At 39.8% G+C, this 20,483-nt stretch overlaps 1 protein-coding gene across 11 annotated transcripts in view; it reads left to right on the top strand.

Annotated features, from left to right (window-relative positions):
* Window positions 1–20,483, top strand: part of ADCYAP1R1 (ADCYAP receptor type I) — a 146,155-nt gene that overhangs the window by 84,791 nt on the left and 40,881 nt on the right. For all 11 annotated transcript variants that reach the window (XM_039726617.1, XM_039726627.1, XM_039726626.1 and 8 more), the window contains 3 exons: window positions 4,352–4,459; window positions 18,300–18,335; window positions 18,954–18,995. In XM_039726617.1, coding sequence (XP_039582551.1) covers window positions 4,352–4,459; window positions 18,300–18,335; window positions 18,954–18,995 — 186 coding nt within the window. The remainder of the gene's footprint in view (window positions 1–4,351; window positions 4,460–18,299; window positions 18,336–18,953; window positions 18,996–20,483) is intronic.

Raw genomic sequence — 20,483 nt, 5'->3', positions numbered from 1 at the left:
ACTGTGTGGAAATTAAACTTGGGTGTCATGGGCTTGGCATGAAATCTATATAAAATCCACAATCTGAAATTCACATAGAAATTCATATAAAATTTACATAAACATTGTGCTTCAGCGGAAAGGACTTTGTTTTTTGAAGTAAAAGTACAAAGTGGATCCAGTCCCAGGGAACTCACAGTCTTAACATGAATTTTATTCCCCTTCTACAAGTAGAAGTTTGAGGGAGAGATATAGGGAATGAACATGAGGGCTTTTAAAAGCAGCCTGTGGTTCAGGTTCCTCAGGGACATGTCCCAGCCCTCAGCTGGACTCCTTTTCCCAGGCTTGGGAAGTGTCTAAAGGAGATTGTGGAGCCACTGGTGATGCCTTTAACCAAAGAACAGAGTTGGTTCATTTCTACCCCAAAAGACCACACAGCACCTGTAGGAAATACAAACATTTAAAAAAACATTTCAAAGGCAGCTGTCTAAGCTAAGCTTTTTCTTACCTTCCTTCAACCTAGTGTAGTCAGTGAGGAGATGCAAGTCCACTTCACAGGGTGATTCCCCACCAGTGCCACCTGAAAATGGGATTATTCCTGTCTGGAAAGTCTCTCTGTCTGAGCTACAGAGGAAACTTTGCTTTTCTGAGTAGGGCAAATGGGTAAGGGAAAAAAAAAATAGACATCTGAAGTTCAACTAATCCAGATTTAACCTAGAGTTGAATGATTTTGTGTTTCCTCAAAAGTCAGCAGCACAGAATAGGGATCACAAAGGATCACCCATCCCTCAAAGGAGAGGGGTGAATAAGTGGAATAACTGAATAAGTGGAAGCATTTCTCTTCTATGAGAAGGGCAGAAACACTTACTCAGGACCAGCTGTCAAGTTTTGCACCACTTCTTAAATCTGGGATGAATCCCACAGTGTTACCCAAATTCCAGCTGCAAGTTGCAGTGCAGACACAGGAAGGGAAGGCAGGATTTTTGCTTTCTGCAAACAGCCTTGGCTTGTGCCAGGGGAGGTTTAGATTGGATATTGGGGAAAATTTTTTCATTGGAAAGGTGGTCAAGCATTGGAACAAGCTGAACTGGGAAGTGGTGGAATCACCATCCATAAAAGTGTTTAAAAAACACGTGGATGTGGCACTTGGGGATAGACTTTAGTGGTGGACTTGGCAGTGCTGGTTTGATGATCTGAGAGGGCTTTTCCAACCTTAATGACTCTCTAAATCTGTGACTATTTTGATTCCAACACCATCCATTAGCAACACCACCACCTGTAATTTTTTTTGTTTCATTCCATCCCACTTGAAATCTTATTCTTTATTACTGATTTCCTAAGATGATAAAAACTAGGAAAATTTGTCCAGCTTCAATTGGAGTGTGTGAGCCACCTCTTCCCAAGCCTTCTTGGGCATCCCTACGTCACTGGGCAGTGGGGAGACCCCGTCAGTGCCAGAGGAGACCCTGCTGGGCAGTTTCACACTCAAGTCACTTTGATTTCCGTGGGCAGATTTCACCCAGCAGGAATTGCTGGCTGCAGCATGGTTTACAAATGTAGGGAGATTGTGCATGCTGCCCTTTATTCCATTTAATTTTTATTTATTTTATTGTTGTCATCCTTTTCTTTGCTCTTTTTAATTATTGATTTCAAATACACTTTTTCAAGTGGGATCAGACAATGTTCTTTTTGATGGGGAATCCTTTACAATCTCCATCTCTCCCCTATTTTAAGGTAAATTACTTGACTTGCTGCTTCTTTCTCCCCTCTCTCCCAATGTCAGCACATCAGTGTTTTCTAACACAATGAACTTGTAATTTCTTTTTAAATGGGGCTGCTTTTTATCTCTGCATGGAATTGCCACAAAATCAGCCACCTGCTATAACTGAATTTCATCCACACGATATCATGCCATAGGATATTTATACTCTGGCTGTTCCTGTTCTGCAGCCTGAGGATATCCTTGCATTTCTCTGGTTTGCATTATCCATTGCTGGATAATATCTATATATTGGAAGATATCTCTGTTGAAATAATAATAAGAAAGTTTTTCCTATTCCTGTTCAACACAGTTAACTCAAGCAAGACCAACAGGTGTTTCTCCAAAGATCTCATTAAGCACTGATTATCTCCAGCATCCCTTGTAAGCAAATGTCTCGTTAACGTGGATGTTCACACATAATTTACTTTTGTACATAGTGCCACACTTCAGTGAGCTATAAACCTGTTGCTGCACATCCTCAGATTTTCATGGAAAATGCATTTCCTGCTGCATGGACACACACAAGCTATCAAGGATAATAAAATCTAACATCACTCAACATGGGTCTTGATTTCCATCTTTAGTGCATAAACAGTATCAAAAAATGATAAAATCAGAATATCCTGAGCTGGAAGGAACCCACAAGGATCATCGAGTCCAACTTCTGGTACAGGACACCCCAGTGTCCCCACGATGTGCTAAGACTGCCCAAACCTTTCAAACCCCAGGTTTTGAGACTTTTAGAAATATTCTAGTGAATTACAGCACTCATGGGATGAGATCCTCATCTGGCAAAAGAAACAATCTGGGACAGGAGTGGGAAAAGAGAGGTAGAGGAGCAAATGTAAAGATTCCTTTATATTTTTCCATCTCCTGTGATGATTTAATGAGCATTTTTGCCACAGTTTTGTATTTTGGTGGGTCTTGTTATTATGATGTTGAACATCACACCAACATTGTTTGACACTGACCTAATTCTTTAAACACCAACTTACTCAGAGCTGCTCTACTCAGCACACGTGGTACTCTCAGCCTTCTATTTTTGTGAGAAAAATAAAACGTAGGACTGGGGAAAAAAAATAGGAGTGGAGTTGCTGCCACTGAAGCTGATGGAAAAAAAAAAAAAGACGCCAAATCCAGTGCTGAGAACATCCCTCCTCCACTGATGGGGACCTGCTGAGTCACCAGAGCTGGTGGAGCCCACGCAGCTTTTAGAGTTCGTCACCCACGTCTCGTTATATTGGACTCATGCCAGGCAGAAATCCTTGGAAGTATTATCTGCTTTTCCTGAAGGTTTTATTTCCCTTGGCACGCAGTCAGAGGGAGAGAATTTTGACAGAAAACCTCGTAGAAAATCATGGGGCTGGAGGCTCTTTTTCAGTTGATAGGATTATTGGTTCAATCTCAACATCAAATGCAAATAAGCAGTGGAAATATTTAGGTTTGGTTCTTCTTTGTTTTCCTGCTGAGGCAAAAGATGATTTTTATTTGAGATTCACTCACTATTTTTTTTTTAAATATTAGCAGCAAATTTGGGATATTTCTCTGAGTTTTTGTGTACTCAGGATAAGTCTTCTAGGTTTGTAAGACGGTAAAATGGTTTTTGCAGGACTACAGGAAGATTTATTCTTCTTGAAATCCTGTTTTTCACACCTCTGGCACAGAGACCAGAAGGAAGCAGGAGCTGGGTTCCTTTACTCTATTTACAATAAATTTTAAATTAATTTTTCTTATATCCCAAGAAAAGACAGCTCCCACCCATGGTCCCATCATCTCCTCTTCCTGTGTTCATGTAGCAGGAAATTGGGATTTTTTACCACTCAGACCTTTGCTTCTAAGTTTGTTACCTGAAGCCTCATCTATGAACTGTTGTTAAAGAGCTGAATCTATTTTTAGCTTAAGCAAGAAATCATTAGAGGTCAAAAAATCCTCTTTTGACATTGTGAGTTTATATTCTCTAGAGCAAAGGCTGTAGTAAAAATAATGAATGATGTTAGGACAGTTTTTTGGTAAGGAAGGACATTTTTTAAGAAGTGGGATGGAAGAGTGAGTGTGTCTTACATATCCACAGAAATGGCTTCAGGATGGAGCAGAAACTGCTTTTCTGTTTTGAGACAAATTCCAAAATGAGTGAGTTCCCAAACCTTTACAAGGATTAAAGCCAAGGGAAATTAATGGAATTTAATCAAAGATATGATCCATAAGTTTTTCTGTTGTTTTGGGTTTTGTTTGTTTGTTTTTAATTATTAACCCAGCCCTTCTGAAAGATATTTAAATGGCAGTAGGTTTCATACTGAATGGAAAATTTGTTTTTGGCGTGTGAAATTGGGAGTGAAATTGGGACTAAGGCATGGAAATTAGAAATTGGGACTAATGGCATCTTCTTGGAGAGTAAAGTCTGGCCATTACTATGTGATGCCACTAAGGATTTTATGCTATTCCTGTAAATGAAAAATATTTTTTCCCCAGGAAAATTGGCATTGTTTATTATTCTAAACAAGAATATTTTTATTTATAGAAGGAAGAACTAACCACAAAGCTCAGTAACAGTGTGAGGAAAGGGATAGATTTGCACCACTAACACATTTTATCCCTCCTTCTCTTCCACAGGGTGCCCAGGAATGTGGGACAATATCACATGCTGGAAACCTGCAAGTGTGGGAGAAATTGTCTTTGTCAAGTGTCCTGCACTCTTCAGATTTATCATCTCTGAAGATGGTAAAGTATTTTCTCTTTCTTCTTCACCTCTGCCTGGCAAAGCCTCATGATCAGCACGAGTGTAAAGCCTCACTTAGATCCTCAGGATAAAGAGACATCAAAAACTCTCCAGCTGGGCTCCAGCTACAAATAAATTGCAAAAAACCAGGATATTTGTGTGTAGATACATGAGTGTGCATGGGGTGGGAGGGAAGGTGTGAAAAAAAGCCTTCACAGACTACACAACATGAAAATACCACAAATTTGAGCTGCTAAAGGGTATATTCAGCCATTGAATTCAGTGGGGACCCAGATCTGTGTTTGGGTCTTGGGTAACACAGTTGGAATCAATTTTAGGAAATAATTAAAATGTAGAGCAGGTTCTGCTTGTGCTGAAGGAGAACACAGGCTTGAGATGAGCAGTGAGGAGCTGCATGTTGGGGTTCAGGGGGGAATTAAAGATTTCTGGAGAGAAGCAGAAGTTCCATCACATTTTGTGTGTGATGATTTTTGTTTATGTCTCATTAAACATAAAAATAAACACAGACATAAACATCCTTCTGTCCCTGTGCTGGTAATTAGCACAGATTGGTCCATTTGCTCCCAGCACCCACTGCAGATCCCTTAATTAGCACACTCCTTTGAGGAACAAGTTCATCACTGTGGATCCTTTTTCCCAAAGTTTATTTTATCAATTAATTATTCATTTACAGCCTCGAGTCCAAAATCTGGGTTTTTTGGATCGCCACACACACAGAGCATCATTTTTAGGAGTTTTAGGAGTGTTTCATGCAAAGCTCCAGGAATTCTGAAATCCTCACTTTTGACATTTCCAAGGACAGGCATCACCAATGTCACCTAAGCCATGACCCACTTTAGAAATAAGATGAACTCAATTTGACCTGTTCCAGGTCTTAAGTAAATAGTTACTTGTTAATGGAAAAAATACTTTTAAATAGAAATATTTTTAATGTGAATTAAATTATTTAAATAAAAAATAGATTGTTATTATATTATTTTATATTTATCTAAACAAAAATGTATATATTTAAATAAAATCAGGATTTTTATTGTATTTATTATATTCATGCCTTCAATTTATCTAAATAAAGATTTTATTTAGTTACATAAATTATTTAAATGAAAATAATATAAATTGTTTGCAAGAAAATACAATTTCTTTCAATTAAAATGATAGAGCCTTTAGAAGAGTAAATAAATAAATATATAATATATTGTGTTATGTCTATTATATATATTATACATAATGTATAATATATATTGTATTTTATATATTATATATTATGGTATAATATACATAATAATATTATATGAGCTTAATATATAAATTTATATATAAACTCCTTTTATTTTTTTGTTCTATTTATTTTATCTATGTAAAATAAAGGGCTGAAATAACATTTTTAAATAACTTTCGCAGGATTTAGAGATCTCCTCACACACTGTACTTCCCATTTGGCCTGTGGCAGGGTGACAGTATGACCCTAAGGGAGGAATATTCCATCCAGTGGAAACATATGTCCCATTCCTTTATCTCCTCACAGGATCCCCAATAAAAGTGACAGCTGTTACCTCGTGTAGGGCTGGGTTTGAGGGGGTTTTGGACATCTGTTCACCAGGAACACACCCAAGATTCATCATTATTAGATAAACAAATAAACATTTAACCTGGAGCAGCTGGATATCTCAGCAGATGTGTCTGGGATTGCACTGCTGACCCCAAGGTGGAATTACCAACATCCCAGTTATCAACATCCCATTCACTCTCCTGGGTGAATCAGCATCAGCTTTGCCATCATTGCTGCTAATTCTAATTAGCCAAGTGTGTTTGTTCAATGAGGGTTTAATGAAAAAAGTCACATTTCATGATGGTTCCCTAAGTAATGGGTTATTACAGAACGATAATGTTTCTAAGACATGGATAATCACATTTTAGGGATTGTTATAGTGTCCTCTGGCTGCTGCTCTCTTTCTAGAATATGGAGCTAGGCTGGGCATGGACACTAATATTTATTAATAGCAAAATCATTCCTAGTACAGCAACATTTTTATATGTTAGATAATTTTTACAAATGCAGCAATAACTTTAAATTATACTTTTTAAAAGTTTGTGCTCTGAAGCACCTGTAGGTAATCCCAGGGCAATCATAGGGTGTGCTGATCTTAAAAGAGTGGGTGGGAAATATCTCACCTGGCTTTGGATATTTAAATTTACATGTGAATTTATGAAGAGATCACATGGATTTCTGGTTCAGTGAATAGAAATCAATGGGCTCTTGTAGAAGATGCTTTTTCTGACCCCTCTCAAATGCTTTTCTGGAGGTGAGCAAAGTCACTGCTTGTTTTGTGAATTTCAGAAAGGAATCCGACTGCCTTTACTTGGATGTCTGATTTCCATATGGAGCAAAATCGGGAAAAAATAAAAGAGACTACAAAAGAAAAATTAACTAACTAAGCTGTCATCTGGAGGGATGCTTTTTGGAAAAATTAGCTGTGTATTTAGCTAAAAATACCAGCTGTTGCTGGTTTTAATCTGCTCTGCTTTAACCTTCACTGCAATTAAACCAAAGAGTAATTTTTGGGCTGCTGTCAACATCCTGCAGAAAGTTCAAAGTGAAATTCTGTGTGCTTGGCAACCCTGTCTTCTAAAATTTCACTTCACCTCTCCGATCCTCCAGAATCAGAAAGAATTTTTCATTCCTTTCAGATGCAGGCTGTGAACAAAAGTATTGTTCTTAAAATCTCTCCTGGAGATTCTTTGCTGGAGAATCCTTTCCTCCAATGGAAAAAAGCTTATTAGTTCCTGAGTCTTTTCTCATCTTGTAAATTAAGGATTACAGTACCTTTCCTTCTAGATAGTTCCCAAAAACTAATTTTTTTTTCCCTCTTTCACATGGATTTCTGTGATTGATATCCATCAATCATTATTTCCACCAGGAGCTGTCACTTCCATGACCTCTCTGTTGTATGTTACCATTTCTCCAGTGCTTTCCCAGCACTGGCTCCAGAAACACCCACGCCACCACAGGACATATTTAAAGCATTCTAAGGCATATTTGAAGAGGTAAAAAGAAGAAAACCATGCCAAGCTGTGATGTTACCTTTCAGTAGGACAGAGCAAGACCTGGAGATGGCTCTGCCATAGTGATCTGCACTCCCAGCTGGAGAACTTTCTCTTATTTGTTGTTTTTTTCCCTTTTTTTTTTTTTTTTTTTCAGAGAGAGGTAATATTGCCTGGCAATGGAAAGCTGCAGAAGCAAAATCTGTGGCTTTTTGTGCTTGGCACTGTACAGCTGAAATATTCTGGAATGTATAAACACACCCAAATGAAACTTAATAACCAGATCAGAAATGAACATATTTTCAGTCCTTTGATTTGCAGCAAGAAATAATACGAAGGATAATTGACAGTTTCTGAGCATTGCCATATGCTCCACATTTGGAAAACTCTTTCATTCAGAAATCCAAATAATAAATATGAGCAGCTCTTACTGAATCTTCCAGCAATTCAGGTAGTTTATCTGGTGCTCAGTTTAGAATGCTCCCTGATACATTTACCACAAAACATGGTTCCCATGTAGAACAGAGAAGATTCTCCTAATTTTTACCAAAGGCATAAAACCTATCCCATATTGACACCATGATTAAGGGTTTCTAATTAAAATCCAGTAGAATAAAGAATGTAATCAGGTATTAGAAAGTTTAAGAGGGAATTACAACCTCTTCTCACATTTCAGAGCCAAACTCTTTGGCTTGTTGCTTCTCTTGGTTGAACACAATCAGTGCTCAGGCAACGAGCTCTGTTATCCCAAGAAATTGGAAATAGTCTGTCACTGATCCCATTTAAAACACAGGGAAACACTCAAGTACTTTGTTGTGCTAATTAATTGATTAATTGATTGTGTGAGAAAGCCAAGCCTCATAAGTGCTGCACTAGAGATGCCGAGGGTGGACGGTGGGATTAATGAACACGGGGTTAATTGGATTTGGGAAGCAGTCTGTGCCTGAGTTTACATTTATCCCTAATCAATTAGAATAGGATGACAAGAGAAGAGTTAATGAGAGGGGAAGTGATGCTCTATCTCCAAATCCTTTTGTGTCCTTTCTGGGGAGACAGTCCTGGTAAAGCCTTTAAAAGCTGACATGGGAAAAAGGTACAAAACCCCCTGAGTGGGTGAAAAGACAATAAAAGTCACTGACTTCCCAAAGTGAAAGCTGTTGGAAATATTTGCAAGTTACAGTTTATATTAGTTTGGGTTATGTATTGGTAATTTTTTGTTTAGACAGGAAGAAAAAGTGACTGATAAAGATCAGGAGCCTCCTGAAACCCCAAATATCCCTGGAAGATTGTGTGCTTATTTTCACTGAGGTAAAAGATGCAGGGTTTTGTTGCTACTGCTGAAATTAAGGTCAGCATTGCAGCAGAGGGAAATTGGAAATTGCATTAGCCTGTCAAAAAGGCAAAAGATGAGTGCAAAGGTCCAGATTTCTCTTCAAGGATGTTTTGCCTGGATAAGTATTCCAACATCCTCCTTGGAAAGCAAGGGAAGGCAAGCCCTGTAACCAAGTTTTCTCTGGAAAACATGTATGACCCATCCCAGCATTCTCATTGCGGGAATAATGAACCATTGGAGCTTATTTTTATTTATTTATTTATTGAAGCAACCAGGACTCTGAAACCTTTGTTTCAACCTTAATTTTATGTAAGATTCTACATAGCAGTCATAATCAAGTTCAGTGCAAAGGCCATCCATTTTATAAATAAACCATTTAAAAAAATTAAAAAGAAAGAAAGAAAAATATATATAAAATGGCACTTGATAGATAACAAGTAATTTCCAGCTGGTTTTCATCCATGGGCTTTGCACAGGCAGTAAAGCCATGAGATTACTCCAGCTTTTCCAAAGAGAGGAGGAAAAGCTATAATTAAGCCTCCATGGTCACAGCATCATGAAGTCCATCTGCAATGCAGAGAAAATGGGAGGAAAATGCTGTCATCAAAGAATAGTAACGGGATCTACAATTCTATTCAAATAGCTGAGCCTCTCAGATGAGTCTTTTCAAGCAGAAAAAAAGACATTTTATGGCCTTTCCCACTAAATTATGTGGACATAAGGCTCTGTGCCTCTGATACTCAAATGTGCAGCACAAGCAAGAGCTTTTCAGCTGAAGATCCAGTCCTTGGTCCTCTGCAGGGGGACATCCTGCAGTGGTCAGGAGAAAGCTGCAACACAGCTTAAGAACTTTGTTACTGATCTGAGAGCTAATCTGGCCTTAGGGGGGAAAAAATCCTGCATCTTTGGGAAGAATGCAAGGGTGGAAGATGTTGAGAACTGCTGAGTGGTTTGGAGAACACTTATACTGCAAAAGGGGATAGATTGAAGTATCACTGCAGGGGCAACATGAGCAGATCCTTCAACCTTTCCTAGTAATCTTTGCTCTGTTCATCTTTCTCGTCTTGACCCAAATGATTGGGAAAAGAGTTCCAGGTGACTGCAGGATTTTAGGTGTGGTGGGCACACATTCATGCTTCCCTTTGAGCAAGGCATTTGTTTTCTTCTCTAGGAGTTATTTCAGAACTGGCAATCTCCGATGGGCAATGTTCCAAGTTCTTTTCATGAGTCTTGTTTGAAAAAAACTTTTGTTTTTCTCTCAATTATCATCCCTGCCCTCTTCAGAGCTAGGAGACCCTTCAATAGTAATTGCATTGATCCTGCACTCTGATGGATGCTCCTGTGACAGCCAGACTCAAGGGAAGGACTCACATAACGTTTAGATGATGCTTAGTTGCTATGGTGACCTCAGTCCACTTCTAGTTTCACATCCTTTAACAGGAAAGAGGAAGAAAAGAATAAATCCATGATTTCCCTTTAATGTTATTGATCATATCTGTGCATCAGTCCTACCTTAGCCAGTCCTGTGTGCTCTGACATTTCTGTTCTCCATGTGGGACCTCACTGGAATTCTCCCATGATTTCTGGATCTTGTCCCTGTGTCCTGAATGTAAACTGGGATAGAGGAAGAAATTAATTATGTATCAGTCTGTCCCTGCCTTCGCTGCAATGTCTTGTACAAACCTCTGGGTAACAAAGACTTTGCTGAAGCTTTTTCCTCTCGTGGTAGGACAGATATCTAAACCCAACCATCCTCTCGAAATTCCAACCCTCTGCCCCTTATGGGAGAAGACTTAGAAACCAGGTGAACTTATCTTCAGGTAGATAAACTGGATGGAATGAGTTTGCCCCACAGGATCAGTTACTCAGATGTCCTTAGGCACCAGGTCTTATTCAAACACACTAATACGCAAAGGGCTTCCAAATCTTACTCTTGATTATCCTCTGCCCCAGTTTTCTTGTTTTCTAAATAAAACAAACACCCCTCCATTTTATACTGTCTCTGTGTGTGCATCCAGTTCACAAATCCCTTTGTCAATGCAAATTGAGGTAGGAAGGGACCTTAAAAGTCTTCTCAGTTCCACCCTCTGCCATGGTCAAGGACACCTTCCACTGTCCCAGGCTGCCCTTGTAAAGGCTGACCTAGAACAGAGGCTGGACAGACCTAAAGAATAAAGCAGGGATTTGTTGAAAGGATCTCCTCCATGGATCCACCTCGGGCAGCACCAGAGCCCAGCCAGGGCTGCAGCCAAGATGAACCCAAATGGTCCCAAAATGCACGAGCGCTGCCGGGGTCTCTCCCTGGGCTCAGCTCTGCTCCATGTGCACATTGCAGTTCAGTGTCCAATCCCAGCTGCAGCCCCTGCAGTCCCATCCTGCTTGTTTTTCTCTCTGCAGCCCACGGGGTTTGTGCTCTTGGGCTGAGATTTGGATCATTTGTCCTTGGTGCCCAGCTGGAGCAGGAATTGTTTTGTCTCCCTGCTCTGTGCAGAGAGCTCACCATCCCCTGATGTGAAGCTCAGACCCACACACTAAAGCAGCAGAGAATCTGAAAAATATGAAAGCTGAAATCTGAGGCATCACCAGGTTGTTCCAAGCCCCATCCAGCCTGGCCTTGGACTCCTAATACCCCATTTAACCCTGCCCTCTGTGAGTTTGAAGCAATTATTCCTTGTCCTGTCACCTCCTGCTCTTGTACAAATGACTTTTAATCTGTAATTAAAAATATTGGCTATGGGGAATGAGGCTGGAGAGATCCAAACCCCTGGAAATTGTTGTGGGAAGCACTTAACACAGGGAAAGGTGTGTGCACCTGTAGGACCATGTACTCTGTGACCTTGCCTGCCTGCCACTTCCTACAGATCCTGATAATGAAACTCTAAAGCCCAAGCAAGTAACCCTGGATTAGTCAATCAATTATGGAATCACAGAATGGTTTCTGTTGCAAATGACCTTAAAGATCATCCAGTTCCTACCCCCTGCCATGGGCCAGGACACCTTCAACAATCCCAGTGATGCCTTGTGAAGGCTGACCTAGAACAGAGACTGGACAGAGCTAAAGAATAAAGCAGTGATTTATTCAAAGGATCTCCTCCATGGATCCACCTTGGGCAGCACCAGAGCCCAGCCAGGGCTGCACCCAAGATGAACCCAAATGGTCCCAAAATGCACGAGCGCTGCCGGGGTCTCTCCCTGGGCTCAGCTCTGCTCCATGTGCACATTGCAGTTCAGTGTCCAATCCCAGCTGCAGCCCCTGCAGTCCCATCCTGCTTGTTTTTCTCTCTGCAGCCCACGGGGTTTGTGCTCTTGGGCTGAGATTTGGATCATTTGTCCTTGGTGCCCAGCTGGAGCAGGAATTGTTTTGTCTCCCTGCTCTGTGCAGAGAGCTCACCATCCCCTGATGTGAAGCTCAGACCCACACACTAAAGCAGCACAGAATATGAAAACTATAAAAGCTGAAACCTGAGGCATCACCAGGTTGTTCCAAGCCCCATCCAGCCTGGCCTTGGACACTTACAGGCATCCAGGGGCAGCACAGCTTCTCTGGAAAACACAAAGAGCCATAATAATAGAGGTGGGATGGTTGGATAATGTGTGTGTGGGATCGTGTGTGTGCAGCACAGGGCTGGCAGAGGGCTGATGTCCCTTCCAGGGACACAGCGGGCAGGGTATGGAACCAGAACCCGTGTGGGGAGCTCAGAGAGTGCAGAAAAGCTGCTAAGTAGCCTGCTGCTCCTGACTGTGGCTTTGCCAGCCGGCTGAACAGATTGCTGAAGCAGGACAGCAGCAGGCAGCCATGGGGAAGGCAGAGAGGAGGCTCAGCGTGGTGGATGCTGTGGATTTGGGCACGAGAGCTCACTGGTTTATTTTGTGTTTAGAAATTGATTGTAAAACTTCTAATCAGTGCTGTATAAGGCAGGAATGAAAAAAATTAAACTCCTGCCCAGCCAATTTGTTATCCATATAGCTGGGCAGCAGAGAGGAGGCTCAGGGTGGTGGATGCTGCGGATTCGGGCACGAGAGCTCTCTGGTTTATTTCACATTTAGAAATTGAATGTTAAACTTCTAATCAGTGCTATATAAAGCAGGAAAGAAAAAATTAAACTCCTACCCAGCCACCTCGTTATCCACATAGCTGGACAGCAGGATAACAAGGGGTTGTAATTGTTTTCTACAGCCTCTCTCTGCCCCAGTGGCTGCACGTTCTGTAGGGACACAATGTGCAGTAAAAACAGTTCAGGCTCTGCATGTTGATCTTAATGCTGTCAAAATCCAAAACCTTTTGTAGAATTACCTTTGTGGCGCAGCCCTCCAACCCACAATACAGAGATGAGAACAACAGGACTACGGGAGAAGTGTGGGCAAGCCAATTCAGAGCTGAACAGCTTTGGAAGCCTTTCATCCCCTCCCGCCCCGCCACTAATAAGGGACAAACGCTGGAACAAAAGGGTTAAATGCGAGCTGTGTTCAGATAAACAAAGCCACGGGAGGCCAGGCAGGTGGAGAGCAGCCAGCACAGATTTGGCACCAAGGAGGAGATCTAAAAGGCTCTGAGGCTCATGGTGCACAGACTGGTTCTTGGCTTCAGCTTCCCTGTCCACTTTAAATCAGGAGCAACTGCTGTCGTCGAGTTTCTCATCAGTTGTTGCATAGTGAGGGGTGAATTGTGAGTTCTGGGTCTCAGTAAATAAAAATCAAAGAGGAAAGTCTGATAAATGTGCAAGAAAAGGGCAGGAAAGGTCTGGGTCTCTGCCACCAACTCTGTGGGGAGCCATTGGCAAGTCCTTGGATTTTTTTTCACCCCTCTGTTACCTCTTCCTGCAGAAAACGAAAATAAGGAGTATTTTCTGTACTTGGTCCTTTGAATTGGTAACTCAGCATTCTGATACATCTTCTCTAGGATGTCTGAGCAGTACTGCAAATAACATCTAATTAACAATGTCAATTAAAGCATTAATTGTAGATTTGCTTCCCAAAGAGTGACACTTACTTAAGTCTGGTCAAACAGCAAATAACACAACCTGTCAATACACTGGATAAACCCTCCTGTGCTGAGGATAACAGCAACTTCCTCAGGAGTTTATTGACTGATAAGAGCAATTATTGATTTAATAAGTGCTGTTTCAAGGCACTGTTTAGTGTCTGCTGTCGTGTCCATATTTCCATAATTTGGGTTTAACAACATGTGAGAAGCACAGATGTCATTCAAATAAGTCATAAAATCATGATATTTAAGATGCTGTCATCATGGAAAAATAATTTATGGAATGGTTTGGGTTGGAAAAGATCTTAAAGCTCATCCAGTGCCACCCCCTGCCATGGGCAGGGACACTTCCCACTTTCCCAGGTTGCTCCAAGCCCTGTCCAGCCTGGCCTTGGACATTTCCAGGGCCCCATGGCCAGCCACAGCTTCTCTGGGCATCCTGTGCCAGGGCCTGCCCACCCTTTGAGTAAAGAATTTCTTCCTAATACCCAACCTAAACCTGCCCACTTTCAGTTTGAAGGCATTCCTCCTCATCCTGTCACTACACTCTCTCCTCAGAAGTCCCTTGTAAATGTAACCCTTGAGTGAAACCCCTGAAAAATGTGCTTCCAGTGGAAATGCAGATGAAAATCATATTTTATTTATTCTTCGTTTCTGAGAGAGCAATGCATTTCATTAGACCATTGTGTAATCATATCAATGGGCTTTCTCTTCTTCATCAGTGAGGTTAAACACACCAATTTCTCATTGTTTGTGTCCTAAGAACAGGAAAAGAAGGTTTGTGAGAAAGCCCACGCAGTGAGGGGTCCTGGAGTCCTGCCCTCTCCATCACTGACAGCAGAGTAAAATTACTGAGGTCACTCTAGAGTCTTAAAGGCACTAAGTTGAAAATATAACCCAGAAAAACAATGTTTTGAGGTAATATTGTGAAAAATGAGAGTGTGTCTGGGATTCCTTACGACCCTTTAGATACAAGGTCAGGTCTATGTAAACATGTTAAATGTTGTGCACAAAAGGAATCCATTTGAACTCCATTTCACTCTCAAACATGTGAGGAAGCAGCACTAATGCCATGGATTTCTGTCAAATAAATATCCGTATTTTGCTGTAGGATACAGAAACTTGCACTGTCTGAGGGCAAGGCAGCAGCTGCAGAATGCAGGAATTCAAAGGCATGTGGTGGCTGCATGTTCGTTCATGTACTTTTATATATAGCTAAATATATCTGTTTGTATATATAATATATAATATATAATATATAATATATAATATATAATATATTTATGTATATAAAACATCTTTCTATATATATATAATATCTGCATATATAAAATATGTAAATATAAAATATATATATGTTTATGTATTATAATTTAATATTATATATTATACACTATATATTGTATGTGTTTACATTTTATATATACTTATAGATAAAATATAAGCTACAATATAAATATAAATATAAATATACAGATATACAGATATATTTATAAAAATACAGCTATTTAAATAATTGCAAAGAAAAATATACTTATAGATAAAATATAAACTACAATATAAATATAAATATAGATATACAGATATACAGATATACAGATATATTTATAAAAATACAGCTATTTAAATAATTGCAAAGAAATACAAAAAAATATATCCACACACACCCACAAATATAATTGTATATATGTTCATTTTATGCCAACACTCAATAGATGAATTTTGACATTTTTGTTTAAATTCAGGGCATGATGTTCAATGTAAATCTAGTTAACTTCCCAGTATCTTAACTTATTAGAGAAAATTGAGTTGATGAATCAAGCCTAAAAGTCTGTACAGACAAATGTTGTACTGGAGTTTTTTTCAGTACATTAGTTAGGACTCAGATACAGAAATATATGTTAATGAAAGGCTTGCTTGCTACTACAAATCAGAAAATTAATGTTGTTTGAAGAGTGAGTCCCTTCATAATGTCCAAACACGGTGAAATGCAAAAATAATTTCAGTGTATATACAAAAATATTTCTGTAACAAGCCTATTCCTTTCAGAAAAACTGCATTAATGTGTTTTAGCTGTTATTGAGGATGTAATGAAATTAAAAATTAACTAAAATTTATTTTTTTAATATCAGTGACACTAACTGCTATCTCTGTTTAGGATTAAATGATGATCATTTTTATGTCATGCTTTTTAGACTGCAGGGAAAAAATAGATGCATTCAAAACATTTAAATTTAAGAGAAATGTCTTTTTACAGCCATCACTGTAATAAGCAGGATGTCAGGAACACCAGGAATCAATCTACTGAATACTGGCCTGGTCTTTCTCCAGAAAGAATTCTGCACAGTTTTGAGGTCAAATTACTCTACAAATGCTAAACTAAAACTGGATTTTCATGAGTCTGAGAGGTTTTGAGGAGTTTTTCTTGCAGCTTTTTGACCCCTGCTTGTGTGGGTCAGTGTGAGGCACAGGCTGCTGAGCTGGGTGACCTCACTTAGGGGACAAGTTCCATCTGAGCTGCTGGCTGGAGTGGCAGATGCTGTGAAAAATACCATGAAAGAAGTGATAAAGGAGTGGTGGTTTGCTCTTTGATCCTCTGGTTGTCTGATACACCCGCAAATAAAAATTCCTGCACCACAACCTGACATCCAGATTTTAGCAACACATCCTGATTTTAGCAACAAATTCCTAAAACTGAGCTATATAACTGCTAATAAGCATGGGGTTTGGTGGATTTAGGAGGAAAAAAGGTCTCTCCAAACTGTTCTGCAGAGCAGAATAGATGAATATTGTGTTATTTAATATTCTAATAGTGACCATCACTGAACACACCACACCATCCCTAATATTCTGCCAGGAATGTGGAGCACAGGCTCAGCACTGCTGCAGCATCTGCCAGCTCAGCCCCGTGCAGCAGCTGAACCACCTTGGCTGCAGGAAAATGTTTGCTCAGAGCACTGGAGACACCTCCTCAGAATTCAGAGATCTGCCCAACATCTGCAAACATCCAGGAATTAGAGTCACAGAACATCCTGAGTTGGAAGGGACCCACAAATTCATCCTGTCCCCGCACAAAATCCCAGCCTGTGCATCCCTGGGAGAGGTGTCCAGTCTCTCCTGGAGCTCTGGCAGCCTTGGGAATGTGACCATTCCATGGGTCAGCACCCCACTGCCCTCTGGGGGAAGAACCTTCCCCTAAAATCCAGGCTAAATTCTTCCTGTGGAATCCTGGCAGCAGCTGGAGTTGGGCAGAGAAGGATGGACACTGTAGGTGTTCTCACTGTGGCTTCCAGGATCAACCCTCCAAAATCCTCAGTGGTTGGATGTGTAGGATTGATGTTTAATAATCCATCCAAAGTCATAAAACATGCCTGATACTTCAGATGAGTTTTCTATGCTCTCACCATCATTTTCGCATCAAACCCTCTTTTTTCTGTCTTAAAAGCTATAAAAGCACATCAGATTTACTTTAGAGGAGACACAGAAATCAAGGAATTTTAAATTATTATGTGAATTATAAAATAAAACCCCCACAACTTATGCCATGCTGAAAAGCCTCCTGTTATTATTTTATTTCTTTAGATGCTTTCTCCTTTCCCATAGGATCAAAATCAGTATTTGTTTGGATTTCACTTTTAACAAAACCCTTCTCCTACAATAAGGTGAAGGCTTTTCCAATCCCTAATTAACATTTGACCACTGGGGTTAAAAGGGGAACAACCTGAAGCTGTGTTGGGCTGAATAAGATGCAGAACTAAACTGAAGTGAACATTTCACCTGCTGCAGTGGCCAGTGAGGTGCTGGGAGAGTTTTTGAGAGCGATTTGCAGCAGCTCCCTGAGGCTCCTCTGTGCACGGTGCAGCAGCTCCACTCCCTGGCTCCAGGCAGCTCCTCCTGCGTCCCCAGCTGAGCCAGAACCCAGCCAGGATCCAGGAAAACCTGATTTCAGCCCAATTCTGATTAAACATGGAGCACAGGGGGTTGGGAGGTTGGTTTGGCATTATTCCAACAATTAATATTTTTTTGGAAGAACAAAGGAAAGGGAGATTTCCCATATAAGCTCAAAGTTTTATCATTTCTCACTGTGATAGTTGTGTTTTTAGGATATTAAGCAGCATGGGTTTGGATACAGTGTTTTGGAAATGTGTGAGTCTTTCTCACTTAAGAACATTCCCCTAAAAAATAATTTTTAAAAAAATCCACAAAAATGCTCCTAGATCCATTTTTCTTATTCTTCCTAGAGTCTAATGAAAATTCATGAAACCAGATATTTAACAATATCCCATCTTCTGAAAACCTTTTCCCACTCATAAATATGCAAGATTAATACAAAAATAAAGATTTAAACCTGCAGTTCTCCTCTGGGCTCTGCTACATCCAGTTTTTTATGGGAGTCAAACTTTTATCAAAATTGCAACCTATTATCATTATGAATTAATTATTTTCATTCTTCTAATTGCAGGTTGGGAAGTGGATAATTTGGGGCAAACCCATGCAGGTAAGAATCAGTTTTGCTGCTTATCTCCTCTGTACATCTGTTCCCCAAAATGGTGTGCACATGTTAGTTTGAGATTATTAAAAAGTTCTCGGTGTATCAACAACTATGACAATGATACATTGGTACTTAACTATAATACTTGCACAAAAAGTGAAATTAAAAATCTCATAAGTCTCTATAAATCAGTGTGATTTTACCTAAAGCCACAAAATTATATTATCTTATTTAAAGCAATTAATTACTGCTCTTTGTCATTGATGGATGGAAAGAGTGATTCATTAATCCTCTGAAAACTGGTCATATTTAAATACCTGAGGATTATAAATGTAAATTCCTATAGAAATCATATTTGGCTTCCATATTTTTGCAATAAATTTTGCCCCTGTTTATTGTTTGTGTTTTTAATTCTAAATTTAGAGGTTCAGCTTTGATTTAAACTCTCAAGTAAAGATGTGTTTACTTCCTGAGAAGACAGCACCAAGTATTTATTGCCTTTGGGCCTGATCTAAACAAATAAAAATCAATTGCACTCCATTCACTGCTTTCCACTGAGACCAGTTTGGGCTCTAATAGAAAACACAATCAAAACAATTTCATACCCAATTTCCACTTTCCTAGGTGATTATGACCTGCTGGAAAGCACAGCCCAGTCTCTCCTAGGTAAGAAACAGAACCATGGAAATTTTTGCCTCTCTTTTTATTTATCTCTCTTTTAAAAAGGAAGCTCTCAGCTCTTTTTCCCTGCAATTTTGGTATTATTTTCTAATCAGTTCTAATTGTTATGACATATTTTCTGCTCTGTTACTTCTAGCAATATTATGAAAATTTATTCCTCCTCTATTAAGCCTTGCAATCTAAGAAGTGTGCTGCTATAAATTATATCTACCTGCTTAACAGTAATTACTAAATGGTGTTAAAGGAAGTCAACACCATGATTCAGTGCTTTTATTTCCATAGAAAACTAGGGATGAATGTGCAAGAGTAATTTAACAAAATTTGCTGAGTAATGCAATGTTCTTAAATGAATGCTGTGATTAAAGAGATATATTCTGCTGCATGGATGGCAAACAGAATCTCTTAAATAAGGTTAAAAATAAGGTTAGGAGAGACTAAACTGCTCTAAGAATGCAAAGCAGCACAACTTTAATAGCAAAGAGCAAACTCAAAACTTGGAAATTTCCATCAGTTTTGGTCAAGGTGCAACTGAAACTCCAAAAAGTGTGATAATTTGATAAATTGAGGCTCTTCCTTTGTTCTGGAGAGGAAGAATTGCAGCAGCAACCCATCCCTAATTTTTTGGAAAAGCCATTGAGCTTTGAGAAGAATAATGGTGCTTCAAAAGAGCCCCACAGGGGCTGTCCTATCTCAGGCAGCTTTGTAGGTAAATGAGTGTCAGGAGATTCTTCCTCTTCTGCCCCCAACTCTTCATTCCCAGTATGGTTTTAAAGCCTCAGTTTATCAGTGAAACAATTGAGGAGCTGATTTTTATATGAGATTAGCCACAAAATTCTGGTATTTAAGCCAATATTTGCTTAAAATTAAGGTTATAAACCAGGATTGGAATAATTAATAGACAGAGGAAAGTGAGAAGCTCTGAATTCACCAACTGAGGCCACCCTGGGCATCTGGAGATGGAGAAGGACACATTGCCATGAAGACAGAGATGGGAGAAAAATTCCCAGTCTACGTTCCTTTGTTTTTCCTAGGCCGTTCCCATAAACTCACTCTGAGATCAGAGCCTGGGCTTGGAGATAAACAAGTGGGATGTGTCTTATCCGCCTGCAGCAGAGCAATCCAGCTGCCTCTCCATGGATATTAACCCATGATTACCTGAGATATCCCACAGCATCCTGACTGGCTTCCAGCACCTGGACCAAAAAAATCATGTTAGTCTGGTGTTTCCCACCAGTCCCACGCATGTGCCTCAGATATAAACCATTAAAAATAGCACAAAGGGCCTGGTTTTAATCATTGCATTTCTCCTTTGGCCATGTGGAGTGGAGATACCTTCATCAAAGCTGGAGCCACCAGATGCCTTTTTGAAAGAAATGGGCATTTAGCTGACCCCTGGTTAAGGAACCTTCTTGAGAATGAGATTTTTGGTGGTCTGGAGACACTGAATGTACTGATTAAATATTTTTGCTCTCT

Source organism: Passer montanus, unplaced genomic scaffold (assembly GCF_014805655.1).
Source record: "Passer montanus isolate IOZ18808 unplaced genomic scaffold, ASM1480565v1 scaffold59, whole genome shotgun sequence".
NCBI classification, from domain to species: domain Eukaryota; kingdom Metazoa; phylum Chordata; class Aves; order Passeriformes; family Passeridae; genus Passer; species Passer montanus.
The sequence above is the reverse complement of the archived record's forward strand: the minus strand, read 5'-3'. Positions and strand labels throughout refer to the sequence as shown.